Below are 14164 nucleotides of genomic sequence, written 5' to 3' on the forward strand. Positions count from 1 at the left end.
GTTATGTGCACGCGCTCGCGCAAACTTCGCGTATAGTCGCCTTATCTCCGACGTACTATCATTTCAGAGAGAGAGAGAGAGAGAGAGAGAGAGAGAGAGAGAGAGAGAGAGAGAGCGAGTTGCTGAGTAAAAAGTTTACACGTCGTTAAAGAGCCCGAACTTCGGCTCGCTCTCTCCCCGCTCTGGGACGAGGGTTGCCATCCAACTGTTGAGCTTGCAGAGCTTTCCCGAGCGCGAGCTTGCATCCTTAATTTATGGTTTTGCCTTTTATTGACTGTAAATGGACCTCTTGATCGGTGTAATACATAGAAGCTTTTCAACGTAGTCGACACGGTTAAATTTTAACACGCGCCGGCGGATATCAACGCTTCAACGAATGCCTCGCGTCCTTTGAGCACACTATTCACCGAGTTGAGTCGCATAATAAAAAGATTATAAATATACAGAGCAAGGCGAGCGAGGGCAAAATTAAATCCTCGCCTTTGAGCATTCAATTAAACAAATGGGTCAGCCAAGTATTATACGCGGCGGCAAAGCTAATTTCCAGCAAGTCCGCCACCCCGCTAACCAAAGCTCATTCCAGCCATCTGGCATCCCAAATTTCGCAATTCCCATTCGTGTCTTCTCGAACAAGACACGCGCGCTGCGCGCGCACACACACACACAGTGAATGGCTTCCTCGTCGTCAGCTCACCGCGCAGAATTTCAAGGCGAATAAATCCGCGGCTGCGCGTAATAAATAATGCTTATGCTCAACTCGGCGCCGCCAGCCGTAAATCAGACTCGATATCCTCGGCGCTCTGTAATGCAAAGTTAACGTCAAAAACACGAGGCCAGTGGTAGTATAGTAGGCGCACAGCAGCGGCAGCAGTGACTTCTGAGCCCATAGTTTTCGCGAATGCCGCGAGCGTGCGCGCGCGGCTGTCTCGTATATTCTAACGAGGTCGCTGTGTGAGCTGTGACAGTCGTGACGAGGATTTGATGGATGGAAACGCGCTTGCGGCGCATTGATAACGTTCATCGATCTCGAAGCGAGTCTATGCACGGCGTGGGGGGCTAGTGAGAGAGAGAGAGAGAGAGAGAGAGAGAGAGAGAGAGAGAGAGAGAGAGAGAGAGAGAGAGAGAGTTAAGGGGGGTGACGTGTTCGAGGTGGAAGGGAAACAATAGGAGTAAAAAATACTTTCGTCAAAAAAATGTCAGAGCCGACGAGGAAAGAATTTATTCGCTTCGGTTATCGCCGCACCACAAAGCTGCGCCCGCGAGCCGGTTTATGCTTCGGCTTTTTTTTGGCTTTTTTTTGGCTTTTTTCGCTTATAGTTCGGTACTTTGTCTGCTTTTGTTTTTAGCGACAGTGACAATGCCTCCTCCGGCTCTTCTCGTTATTATTCCAGCGGCACCGGCTGTGCTTCTTTGCCAAGGAATATTAGAAAATTAAGAGGACGCGCGCGCAGAAAAAACGAGCCTCGCGTTGTAGGCAGCAGCTTCATTCACAATGGCTGAGCTTTCGTTTCAACCGGAGCGGAATCTCGCGTTCCCAGAATTTTCCAGCTTGGATTGACCGAAGCTCTGAAAACCGTTGCTCACAAGAAGCGAATGCTGAGCATATTTCGATGCATAACTAATACCTCAATCTCGACAAAGATTACTCGCCGAGCAACAGCCGCAGGGCCGGACACGCTTACCTCTGGCTTCTCTCGGAAACTCCCGCAAAAGGAATGATAATCCCGAGCTCAACCTTTACGTGATCGTTTATTCAAACGTGAAACGCGCGCAGATCCGTCATCGCGTCTCTCGCATTCGCGCACACACACATATACAGTCAGCCAGGGCCACGGCGCAATTTTCTCGAAGTCAGTCAGCTGCGCGTTCAGACGCTATATCCCGGCCATCTAACGACGTCAGGGGCGCGGTGCTACCGCATAAACCCCGCAAGACCGCAACCGCGAGAGACTAAATAAACGCATTACGTGTCGGGGGATATGTGTGCGAGCTCGCGCGCGAGCCATGCATATGCATCGAGCGCTAGGTTTGGTCGGACATAGATCCGCGTTCTCGTGATGGCGCAAATTCTAATAGGATGATTCCAAAAGACTGTAGCGGAAAGAAGAGAAGACATCTTCAGCGGTCGATCCCGTGCTGATGGAAGGGACGGTTAGATCTGACGACAGGATCGAATGCACGATACTCGAGGTTCTTGAAGGATTTGAAAGGCGTTTTTTTTTATTGGGATGTAGTGATTGCAGACGATAATAATCCAGCGCTTGCACGAAGCCGAGTACGCTATACACAGAGCGCGGTGCTTCACGACGAAAAAAATTAGAGGCCTATTATTTCGACGTTACAAATTCGCTCCCCTTTGATCGCCGACAAGAAGAATGCGCGCGGTTACAAGATCAAAGGAGGCCTCGAGTGTGTGGTTATATCAAACGAAAAAGTGATGCGAATTTCCTTCTACGGCGGCGAGACCTCTTTTTTCCTCTTAAAAGCGGTAAAGACCTAAAAATTTTAATTGCTACGACTTACATGACTTACACAATTTGGCCTCGACTCCTTTGACGAATTTCGACCACTTTGACTTTTAATTTAAGTCACCACGACTTATTATCTCCACTGTGCAACGATGTTTTACTTTTTGCGAGTTAACATTGCTTTTGCTCGTTCAAATGAAAGATGTGTTCGAGTAGTTTTTCGTTGATAAATAAATGATTAGTGCCAAAATTATTACTGGAAAAAGTGAAGTGGAATAATTAAAATTAACGGCTTTATGCATTAGCTACAATGGTCCAGAATAATAACCCATTAGGCAATTATCAACGATCCTGCTTACAGCTAATATTGTTATTATGCACAGCATAGTAGAACAGAAATTGTGTTCGTATTACTTGAACAACATATTATTGATGTATGAACTTAATTATTATCTGAAGCATTTATTAAATCTACAAAATTGTCTAGTATTTCCGCTACACGATTTCGAGAATATACACAGATACAATGCGCCGGCAATATAGATGCGCATCTGCTACCGTCGTGTCGTTCCGTTTTACGTTCGCGAAGCTATTGCCATTGTTGAAGTGAAACACATCTAATTGGAAACTATAATACTTTGTAACGTCTTTCCGACGCAAGTGTGTAACTTAACACCTCGGCCATTTTTCCTGCGGCAATAATGTTATATATCCCCAATGGCGGTATAACGTTACACATCCTTCTTTAATTGCGATTACCAGGTAGAAATGAAGTGGCAATTTTTTCCCGAATTGATCCCGAACAAATAAGCCGAAGCATCGAAACGTGCAGCCGACCCAGTAAACACACACTGCTCGCGCGTTAACAACGTAAAACAATCAAAGTAGGTCACGCACTTTGATAATATTCGCGTATGTACGGGTAAATCACATTATTTCTCTGATCATAAATTACGAGTCGCAAAATAATTGCTCTGCAGCTAAAAACAACACAGTGAGCGCCAGGCGACGACTGCCGTTAATGGAACGCGCCAAACAAAGGCCGAAATAAAGCTATGACTGATGCGCCGCGCATCCCTTTCACCTGGGCGCCGCGTATATCGAATCGAAAAATAATAACAACATAATGATCCCCCTTTAACGGGAACATTATCAGCTGCTCTGACGCGACTTACATTTTTAGCCCCTCTCGACGCTTTCGGCGCGTTTTCATTGGCTGTTTTTGTCCCCCCCGGATCAATGGGCATTCATATATCTACGCAACTATACATGGAATCGCTGCATACCTAACGTTGATTAGTATTTTGAGAAATACATGCTCGCTCTCACTGGCTGCTGGGCTGCGGCTGGCTGGCTGGCGTTCATTTGCATGGCAATGTCGATGCCGCGCTGCGCTGTTTTGCAGATGTGAAATTTATGGTATTGGCATTCGACGTTAATATTAATAGTGCCGCTGTAGCGGCAAAAGCCACTACCCTACTGCAGCGCGCACATATACCTCGTCTCGCGCCCTCTCTCCCTCTGTGTGTACGGATATGTGTCGTATATTCGCAGGCCATGACCATCCGGGTTATTCCCACGATTCCAGTTCGCTACGTCGTGTTGTGTACCTGGCGGAATATCGCGAGCGTCCGCGATATACACCTGCATCAGTACACACACTGCAGCTATATGTATAGACGACGAACAGCGGAGGATCTCGCGAAACTTTGCATTTTCACGCGCTTCATAAGTAAATAAATATGAATGAAGCTTACTCTATTTGCAGCCTTTTCCTTCTTGTTACACTTGAATATCGACTCATCTTAGTCATGCTCAGCACTTGATTTGATCTGACTAGCATAGAAAACAATTATTTTTAAAATATTATACGCTACTCTTCCTTTCCATCACGTCAAATGATCAATTTGCTACTCTAACAAGTGATAGATTGTTTCAAACACGTTGTAAAGGTGCGAAGGTCCACATAACAAACATACTCTGAGGGAGTGAAGTCAGGAAAAAATCTCACCCAATCATGCTCGCAACTTGCAGTATACGATACCATGCCTGGAATAATGACAGCTCGAAATTATATCCAAGTTTACGATTGTCCCAGGGGACAGTAGTAAAAGAGCCAATTTCCTAGCGTCAATCGTACCGTAATGCAGACGATCCCGAGCCACAATATTCCGAAGCATCGAGTCCTGCTGCTGCTTACTGCGAGAAGCTCATATACGCCGTCGTTGTCGATCCTCGTACGCCCGCGGCGAGAGCGAGGAAAAAACTGCCGACTCGGCGCATAGCCGTACAACGTGTCGTCTTTTTCCTCCGATCCGTATAACCTCGCTCCTCAATTTTACGATGAGCTCCCTCTCTTTCCCCCTCCTCCTCTTCCTCCTCGGGAAGGGTTCATAGCGCGAGCAGCTCCCGCTCGTTCGATTTTACGAAGTAGCCGATTGTCGCTCGCACGTAGGCGTCGTTAAGCCGCTTTTTCCCAGCGCGTAGAGCGCGCGAGCTGCCGAGAGAAAAATGAAAAGCTCGATAAGCCGAGAAACGTAGCTACGATACGACACGCGAGTGTTGTGCGAGTATTATGTATATTGAATCCTGCATGCGGGGGCGTCGTCGCGCGAAGAAACAGCGGAGTGTGCTGAGAAGAGCCTATATATCTTGTATGCATATACCATTATGTAGGTCGTACACAAAGGGAAGGTCGAGAGTTGTAGGTGGCGGCGAATATGCTCGGATGTGTAAATGGCTCGCTAGGAATGAAAGAGAGTAGCTGGGAAGGAAACGAGCGCGCGCACAAGGAAAACATTTCGCGTATGCCGACTATGAAGGCGTATGCGTGAAAGCGGGGGACGAAGTACGTCGCGCGTGGATAAATTGAATTACCAATATTTTTAGATTTTGAAAGGAAATCTCCGCGTACGAGAACGTCGCTGGATTTTCGTGTGCGCGAATAAAGGCTAAAAAAGGAAGCCTCGCGCGTTTGTATTCTACGTTACACGAAGTTGAATTTGTGCTGAAATTAATCGCGAACGCGTAAGGGCACTTTAAAGCTTTGTTCAGGCATTAAAACGCATTAGCCGATGAAATAGTAATAGTGTTAAATTTTATGAAATTCTATATACACTAGATATCTCGATTACTGCAGAATATATCCAATAGATACAATTGATAAACAAAAATACAATTAGTGATACTCCTGTGACACATAGCACATCACTTTTTATTGTCGTCTGCAGGAAATTGCCACAAAAGTTAATGTTTTCAAGCGTATGACTTTGAAGCTGTAAAAAATTAAGAAAGTAAAAGAAACTGCCGTCGACTGCCTTTGTAGGGCAGTGTCTTAAGGAGACTTTAATAGTTCAACGTTTTTTCTTCAAACGACCTTAAAAAGTCGCGACCGCCGCTTTACGACATGAACTCTGCAAAAGCTGAGTAATATTTTCTTGAAATTCGCTGTCGATCGTGAAAACGTATACTCAAATAATATACTCTTTTGCAAGGAAAATGCCAAAAGCAAAATCACTGTGTTCTCCATAGAAGATCCGTGACGTAAATATCAACTGAAACATACACCGGATGAAAATCAGAACTGTCTGCCGTAATTTAATACCAAAAAAGTTTGAACCTCGGTTAAAGCCCGTATTTCAAATTATACTTCCAGCCCCCCTCCCTCCTTCTCTCAGACCAGACGCACGCATCGCCCCATCTCTTTCGCCGCGTCGGATGTAAATCGTGCTCGAAATTTCCGTGGAAATTCCGGGGGAAGCCAAAAAGGTAACCGCGTCTGCGTCTTCGCGGCGCTCCGAAAATTGCGGCTGTTTATCTACCGCCTCCACTGCCGACCGACGGAAATTCCATTTCATCTCCGCACGCATATCGATCCCACCCCCCTCGTATATTCACGTCCCAGATCTACATGCGCTAGCATTGTTTCCCCTCCATTTTATTCTTTCCTCGCTTTTCGTGTTCCTTCTTCTTTTTCGCGATCTCGCGCTGTTTATGCATGACTTTCCGCTGACGAAGTCCGAGCGGTCTCCTTGCCGTGAAGCAAGTTATGTATATAGAACTGCGAAATGTGAAGCATGAAAAAATCCGACGCGATATTGTTTTGGTATGAACACCTAATCGGCACATTATATAATCTTGAGCTTTTTTTTTTTAATAATAGAAAATTTTCTCTTTTTTCTCTTTTTCATTACGTCCAGTCTGCCCGGACGATAAATGCCGATCCGCTTGACTGGGATTAAAAAGTCAGCTTTCTACGTCAAGCCCGCGATAAATATTTCCAAACCTTACTGTTGCTTAATTTCTGGGCTTTTGATCCGTCTATACCTATCGCTGTATATAACATTTTCGCAGACACGCTGACAGCTCGCGCACTGCGTAAGAAAATAACGTCGCTCTCGCATACGCAGCCAGTGTGGTCTGCCTATACGTACGTATACATGTTGCGCGTGTGTGCGTGGGTGTACATGCTGCGCTATACAGCAACAGCAGCTCCAATGCACACTGCAGTGCAACACGTGCGGAGCGCGGTATCGTATAGCGCGCCGGTACGTCAGCCGCGTATATAGTTATACATACATATATATATATATATATATATATATATATATATATATATATATATATATATATATACTCTAGCTTTACTTGTGGTTTTACCGACTGCGTCTGCACTACTGTGCACATACCTCGCTCTATTTGTATTCGCCATAAATGTGTCTTCTCTGCTCGCGCGCCCACACACGCACGCGCACGCACTACACGTACATCCGAGATGCGAGATAAGGTCTGCAGTGTTGATGTGCGAAGGTAAGTATGGCGCTGCCGCTCTTTACGTGTTCGTGTGTGCGCTAGGACTCTGCGACCGCATATTGCGAGCTTCTTACGCTTAATCAGACTGCCGCGACGATGTATGACGGTCGGCTGCAGGAAGCTCGCGTACGGGCGTCTTTGCCCGCGCTTCATTGTGTGACGACACTGCAGGAGCTTGGCGGCGGTGACGGCAGCGGCGGAGGATAGTTTTGTACGCGTGTCTCATCCTCGCTCATAATGAGATTACTTCCTGTATGAAAGTTTGGATGAGCTAAACGATTATTCAGCGTATTTTACCGTACAACTTTTGAGCCGCTACACGGCAGCCGGCGTGTCGAGAGCCATGTCGATTTTTCGGATTATAAGCAGACCGTCGCTCGTCCGCTCCGTTTAACTCGAACTATTCTAATAAACGATAAACGTTGCGCGAAAGTGCGCGATTCAGAGTTGTCGAATTGTTTCTCTTCCAGAGGAATTTAGAAATAATTAATTTGCCGAAATGCTTCAACATATATGTAATCAAAAAGCGACGCTTTTCAAATAGTTATTTTTGTCAGTATGCGTTATCAGAGTATTTACGAGCTGAAACGCAACTTTTCGAAATGTGGTTTTCCTGGTGATTTAAGTGTGACAAACAAGTTGTTAGTTCAGGCTCGTTGGTTTAATCCCAGTTCACATGTAATTTGCAAGTTTTGATGAGCCCCACAAACCGAATCGTTGCGCACTTTTCGGCTCGCTCGAGTTTATTGACGTAGTTACTTGCTTTTCATTGTCCTGCGACAATATTTTGTTCGCGACGCTTTGTCACGCTCACGCGTTACCCATGGGACTGGATTCTGCTTTGACGCGAGGAAAACTTCGTTCAAACATTTCCTGTTAGCTCGACGTTTAAAACCTTCATTTTGACACTCCGGAATAAGCCGAGTTCATCAGAGGATTAATCATTTGTAGAGACGACTAAAAGTGCACAAACTCTTAAAATACGCAGGTATAACTCTTCAGGAATATATGTTTATAAACTAAGGTCAGTATATTCCTGTTAATAAATACAGCTACTCAATTTGAAAATAATTTTTAGAGTCGTTTCAAATGACATGATACATAACCTCACAATTCAAGCTCTTCAGTCAATTATCTTAATTCTGTAAGCACTACTTAAGTAATTAAATATAACGGTTCGCGACTTTGTTGTGTGACCTTATTCTTACACAGTAGGTTTAGTTACATATTATGCAAATAAAAATACAAAAAAACATTTGTATCTTGTTAAAAAATTAAATTGGATTCTCCGAAGATACGATCTTGCGAAAACGAAAATCACTACTTATCAAGCGCTAAGAGCGCCCTCTTTAACGCATACTTTTACTTCAAGAATTACGAGGTGACACCGCTCACTCCAGTCGACGGTCAGTTAAGATATGTCAACGCGTTCGATGACTTACTCAGAGGTTTAGTGTTCAATAACAAAATCGTGTTGAATCCATGTGTTAAAGTATTAATAGTATACGTTTTTTGATCGATTTACTGTGAAAAATGTTGTGTTTGTGAAGATTAGACTACTTTAGTGAAAATGGCAAGATATAGTACAAAGACTACTACGTAAGTTATGCATTTTGTTATTAAAATTGAATAAATAATAAAACAAATAAATGGTATTTTATGTGCACGTATATAAACACGTGCTTAAAAAGTAATTTTGGAAAATGTATCTTTTTATCACCTTACAATGTAAATGAATAATATTTAATATAATGTTGTGTGTAATTTTATCATGTTACTAAATTAATTTTATGTATATTATTATAATTATTACTATAAAAGAGATTAGTACAGCTAATTTCAATATAAAAATATGAAAGGTAACAATTATTAGAAGATTCAAAAAGTAGTTAACTTTTATGTTTGATTAGGCAACCGTGACACAAAAAACGTGGAATAAAACGATTCGTAAACGATAGTCGAGACTTTCTCACTTTATTGCGCGGTAAAATTTAAACACTGGCAGATAATAGATTCCCAGAATCACAAACACAGCCTCTCATAAAACAATATTATTTCATAAAAGAAGTACAAATTTATAAGTAAAAAATTGTTAATACAAAATGCTAAAAAATTATACGAATATAAATTGTAAAGTATACATCAAATAAATTTATCGCTGTTACGAAGATTTAGAAATGATTCAAAATAATTTTAACCTCAAGATTTATTCATGTGTTTTTTCATACTTAGATATATTTTTTCTAACTTTAGTTGTAGTTTTTTGTTGAAAAAATAAAAAATGGAACTAAATGATAAATGGCCATAGTAGTCTATAGAAGTTACACAATAATATAAAATAAAAAATTGATTAAAAAAATGTTTAATTTTATGTTGTAGTTTTCTTTCAGTATACCAAGTATTATTAATTGCAAAGTTAAAACTCTGAATCAGAATAAGGAATTTATCCCAGCCTTATGTTAACAATAAATATAAGTTGTACTAAAATAGAAGGATCACAAAAATGGCTAATAGAAAAAATGAAAGTATTATACACCTAGTGATCATAACTTTTTTCCTTCTGCTTGTCTGTGCTGCTGAACCGCAGTTAAAGATGTTAAATGTTGTAAGTAATGAATTATATCATCAGAAGCTTTACTTAATTATATTACACCAGATGATCTCATTCATTGTTTGCTCATCCTTTTCTATAGGTTTTTAGACACGGTGATCGCACCCCTACTGAAAAATCTTCATATGCAAATGATCCATACACTAAACGTGATTTCTATCCGTATGGTTATGGAGCCTTAACGAATGTGAGTTTTGCATTTTTCAATACTTATTTTTCGCGAATCACCCGCCATTAAATGAAACTTCGAATATTTGGATCGTAAGTCATAACATACTTGTAATGTATTTTTTATGATGGGTGTTATAGCTGACGTTTAAAATATTCAAGGTCTTTATTAATGATGGGCAGAAACTATAGAGTAATCCGTAATTACATAATGATTGCAGTTTAGTATGTTCAAAATGAAGAAATCTATATGATCAAATTATCTTAAAATTTGCAATAATTTTGGAAAAAATGTTCATGATCATAAAACTGATTACTTATCTGTAACCGTAAATTTTTCGAGACCGAGCAGCAAAGTTTTGGTCTATACGCAGACTTTTGATACTAACATAACAAAATGATTGCAATAATTTGTACCACATAGTTTTTTATGGTGTACATTTTGTAAATCCATATATTTTATAATAATTAATAGTGAATATCATATATCGACTTTACTACAACAGACATTCTCCATCTTCTTGTACTATCTCGAAACTTTTTAGAGTGGAAAATTGCGCGCTTACAAATTAGGAGAGTTTCTTCACGAACGATATAAAAACTTTCTCGGTGATGTATATTTACCAGAGCTGCTATACGCACGTAGTACTGATTATGAACGAACGAAAATGAGCTTGCAGCTTCTTCTGGCGGGTCTGTTTCCGCCGACCAATGTCCAAAAATGGCACAATACGCTCAATTGGCAGCCAATCCCTATAACTTACAAAGCCAAGCCGGATGATCTCTTGGGAACCATACATTTACCTAGGTATGTGCACTAGTTCAGTCTTTGAAATCAGACTATTGCAGTAGATAAAACATTTATAAATGATAATAATGTTACTTGCATTTTATGTTCAATTATCAATTTATGTATTGAGACCAAATTGAAATCATGTATTATGTTATGTATGGCTTTAATAGGTATCAAATAGAAAGACGAAGAGTTGAAAACGAGAGAGAAATAAAAGTAGAACTTGGTAATCTCCGTCCATTTATGTCAGAACTATCTGATTTGACCGGGAATTATATAAACAATACCCTAGATGTCAAAAATATTTATGACACACTTGTAGCTGAGAGTTTCATGAATTTAACTCTTCCTGATTGGACAAAAGAAATGTTCCCTCGTGGTAAGCTGATAGAAGCTGCTCTGTTTGATTATGACATTTGCTCATACGATAATAATATAACTCGAGCACTTGTGGGTAAGTATAAACATATCAATATTTCAATACTTTGAATTCTTATGACGTAAACCAGATAAGCTTCTATGAGACCATTATACACAATTTAGATATTCTGATAAACAATTTCAGGGAAATTGATGGCAAAAATTTCTAGAGACATATTGACCATAAAAGATCATAAAGTAGATGATAAAGCTGAGGATAAAATTGCGAAAAAAATATTTTTATACAGTGGACACGAAATTAACGTCGTTGGAGTTTTACGAAGTCTTAAACTTTTTAAAACTCACGAACCTCAGTATAGCAGTGCTGTTATAATCGAATTATTTGAAGAAAACGCAAAATATTTTATTAAAGTAATATACTAAAATATATTCTAACTATAAATGCATAAATTTCTAAAATAATATTTCATAATTTTTTACGAAAATGTTTAGGTTGTATATTATCAAGGAATCGCAACTACTGCCACTGAGTTACAAATGCCAGGATGTTCTGATGTTCTTTGTTCGTTAGAACAATATTTAGCCATTATTAATGAAGTTTCGGAATGTTAAATAATAATACAAGGAACAGTATAGTACAAATTATTTGTATACTGCAAGATGCATAAATTGCAGCTGCATTCTTTTTAACTGATAGAATATGTGGATAAGCAAAAAAATAATCATTGATTAATATATGATGTTTTAAAACTAAATTTTATCAATACGTTAAGCAGTTCTAATATAACCTAATTTAACTTATCACAAAACGCAATAGAAATACTTCTATCATCCTACATTATTTTTAAGTGTAGACGAATTTTGGATCAATCAATGAAACAATACACTTGGTAAATCAACTGCAATTAAGAAATAGAAGTTGTCGTAAATGAGAAAAAGAATTACACACCTCGTAATATATTCTCTGATAAGAGAAGAAAGGTGCTGACTTTATTGAATGTGCAAACCTAGTCTAGCCCTTAATCCCCTAATTCAAGTGCAAAAATGCTGAATTGGCGCATCTACTGCCAATCTCGCTTGGAATGAAGTCTTTTAATTTTTTTCATTTCGACAAGTATTACTTTCATATCAGTGTAAAGTAAAGTAAAGAAGAAAAGTTGTTTGAATTTTTCTACGCGAAAGCGGTGCTGTTGATCAAAATGTAGCAAATTTTTCTCATTTATAATACTTTCACTCTTTCCGATCGAATATTATTATTAGTCTACCGAAAAAAAGTATCCGTCAGTGATGAGGTTGGTCATATTTTTTGCAATCATGTACAATACCTTCTTCTTTGAACGTGAATAGTGAATACACGTCAGTGTCACTCATTGCTCGTGGCGTAACTGAACAGCGGTTCGCCTAACAGGTCTGATAGTGGGTCAAGCTAGAGAAAGTGAACGCGTATTATGCGTATGAGCAAAAGATGTCGAGTCATTATTACACGAGCTAAGAAACATATACAGAATTCACTTTTCAAAGCTTTTATAAACAAGTTGCACAGTGAACCATAGTCTCCTGCCTTTGAAGAAGAATAAAACTGACCAGCACGTACGATCATCAGACACTTTTTTTCATTAGTATTCATAAACTTAACGCGGAAGATAAACCGATCAGCAGTTTCTTCCGTATTTATCAAAGTATAAGTGAATTTCTTTTTACAAAAGTTTACAACTCTCCGAAGTTCCCTTTGAGAAGCAACTTCATATTGCTCGCACAGAGGCCAGCTCGATAACGAACCTAATCGCGTCATACAACAAAATTTGAAATTCACAAAGTTTAGGATTCAAAGACGTGCTAAATACCCAAATTTTTGCTCTATCAACGCAGAGTAAAGCGCCATCACTTGCGGGTACAACTGGCTGAAAAGCGCACAGAGCGTGAAGAATGCAGACCGCAAATTCGTTCAGTCTGCTTTTGAACAATATCAACCTCGCGCCAATCGATGCAACAACATGGAGAGCCGACAATTGTGTAATAAAGAGTCCATGCATCTGCGGAGCGCGCGAGCCAACGTTGTAAAAAGTCAACTTTTTTCCGCGCTCGCGTGTACATATAGCGAAACCGTAAATGTCACGCGATGAAAGCCATCGGTGCACGCGCTCGAAACGAGGTCACAGCCGCCTGTACGTGTGCGGTATATACATGTAGTATACGCGCTGCTGATGCAGGTATGGTCCGGCTGGACCTATATGTGCAGTGTGTACGCGCCGAGGCCGGAGGAAACCCTTCCATTGCGGCGGAAAAGCTTCGTATGTATACACACACAGCTTCAGGGCAGGTCTACTCTCTTTTTATAGGCGAAAATAATTCGTCTTTTATCGTGCTCGAGAGCAACACGCCGAATGGGATAAAGCAAACAATTGCACTTAAGAACGCTCGCACTTGTCCCCCTTCGCTGCACAATTTCCGCGCGCGTTTTGAATATTCCACTCTCGTTCGCTTGCACATGGAATACACACATTTTGAAATAATTGAATAAAATAAAAAACAGAAAAATAAACGTTGTCGTATCTCTCTTTTTCTGCGAATCGTGCGTTGGAAAATTTATTCATTTGCAGAAACATATTTCTCTCGACGACTGCCAGCATTCGAATAATTAACCATTTTTGTTTTTGTTTTTCGGAAAAATAACAAACGTACGCGTGCACGTATGTACATCGAAAACAGAATGCAACGAATGGGCTACACTCAGCAATGTTTATGAAATGCGCACTCGTCAAAATAATCACAGCCCCCCCCCCCCCCCCCATGGAAGAACTGCCAGCCCTGACATAACGGCCCAAAAATGGCTAAATACTGGTCACCGTAGCTATGTTTGCGAGTACTGATCTAAGCTTGTATGCGATATCGAAATGATAAGATCGGGCCAAACAATAGAAAAGAGTATTA

The 14164-nt window shown here is 40.6% G+C and overlaps 1 protein-coding gene across 2 annotated transcripts; it reads left to right on the plus strand.

Moving 5' to 3' along the window:
• Nucleotides 1-8668: 8668 nt before the first annotated feature.
• Nucleotides 8669-12338, plus strand: LOC100116233 (venom acid phosphatase Acph-1). Of its 2 annotated transcripts, none has more exons than XM_031927193.1 (7): nucleotides 8669-8879; nucleotides 9671-9885; nucleotides 9974-10078; nucleotides 10605-10867; nucleotides 11023-11306; nucleotides 11418-11644; nucleotides 11726-12031. In XM_031927193.1, the coding sequence occupies exons 2-7, from the start codon at nucleotides 9784-9786 to the stop codon at nucleotides 11843-11845; spliced, it is 1101 nt and encodes a 366-aa protein (XP_031783053.1). In that variant the 5' UTR covers nucleotides 8669-8879; nucleotides 9671-9783; the 3' UTR covers nucleotides 11846-12031. The 2 variants fall into 2 exon arrangements, with proteins under 2 accessions (XP_031783053.1, XP_001600770.1); XM_001600720.4 differs by having other exon boundaries at nucleotides 8674-8879; nucleotides 9660-9885; nucleotides 11726-12338.
• The last annotated feature ends 1826 nt before the right edge of the window (nucleotides 12339-14164 follow it).

The sequence above is a fragment of the Nasonia vitripennis genome, chromosome 1 (genome assembly GCF_009193385.2).
Source record: "Nasonia vitripennis strain AsymCx chromosome 1, Nvit_psr_1.1, whole genome shotgun sequence".
NCBI lineage: Eukaryota > Metazoa > Arthropoda > Insecta > Hymenoptera > Pteromalidae > Nasonia > Nasonia vitripennis.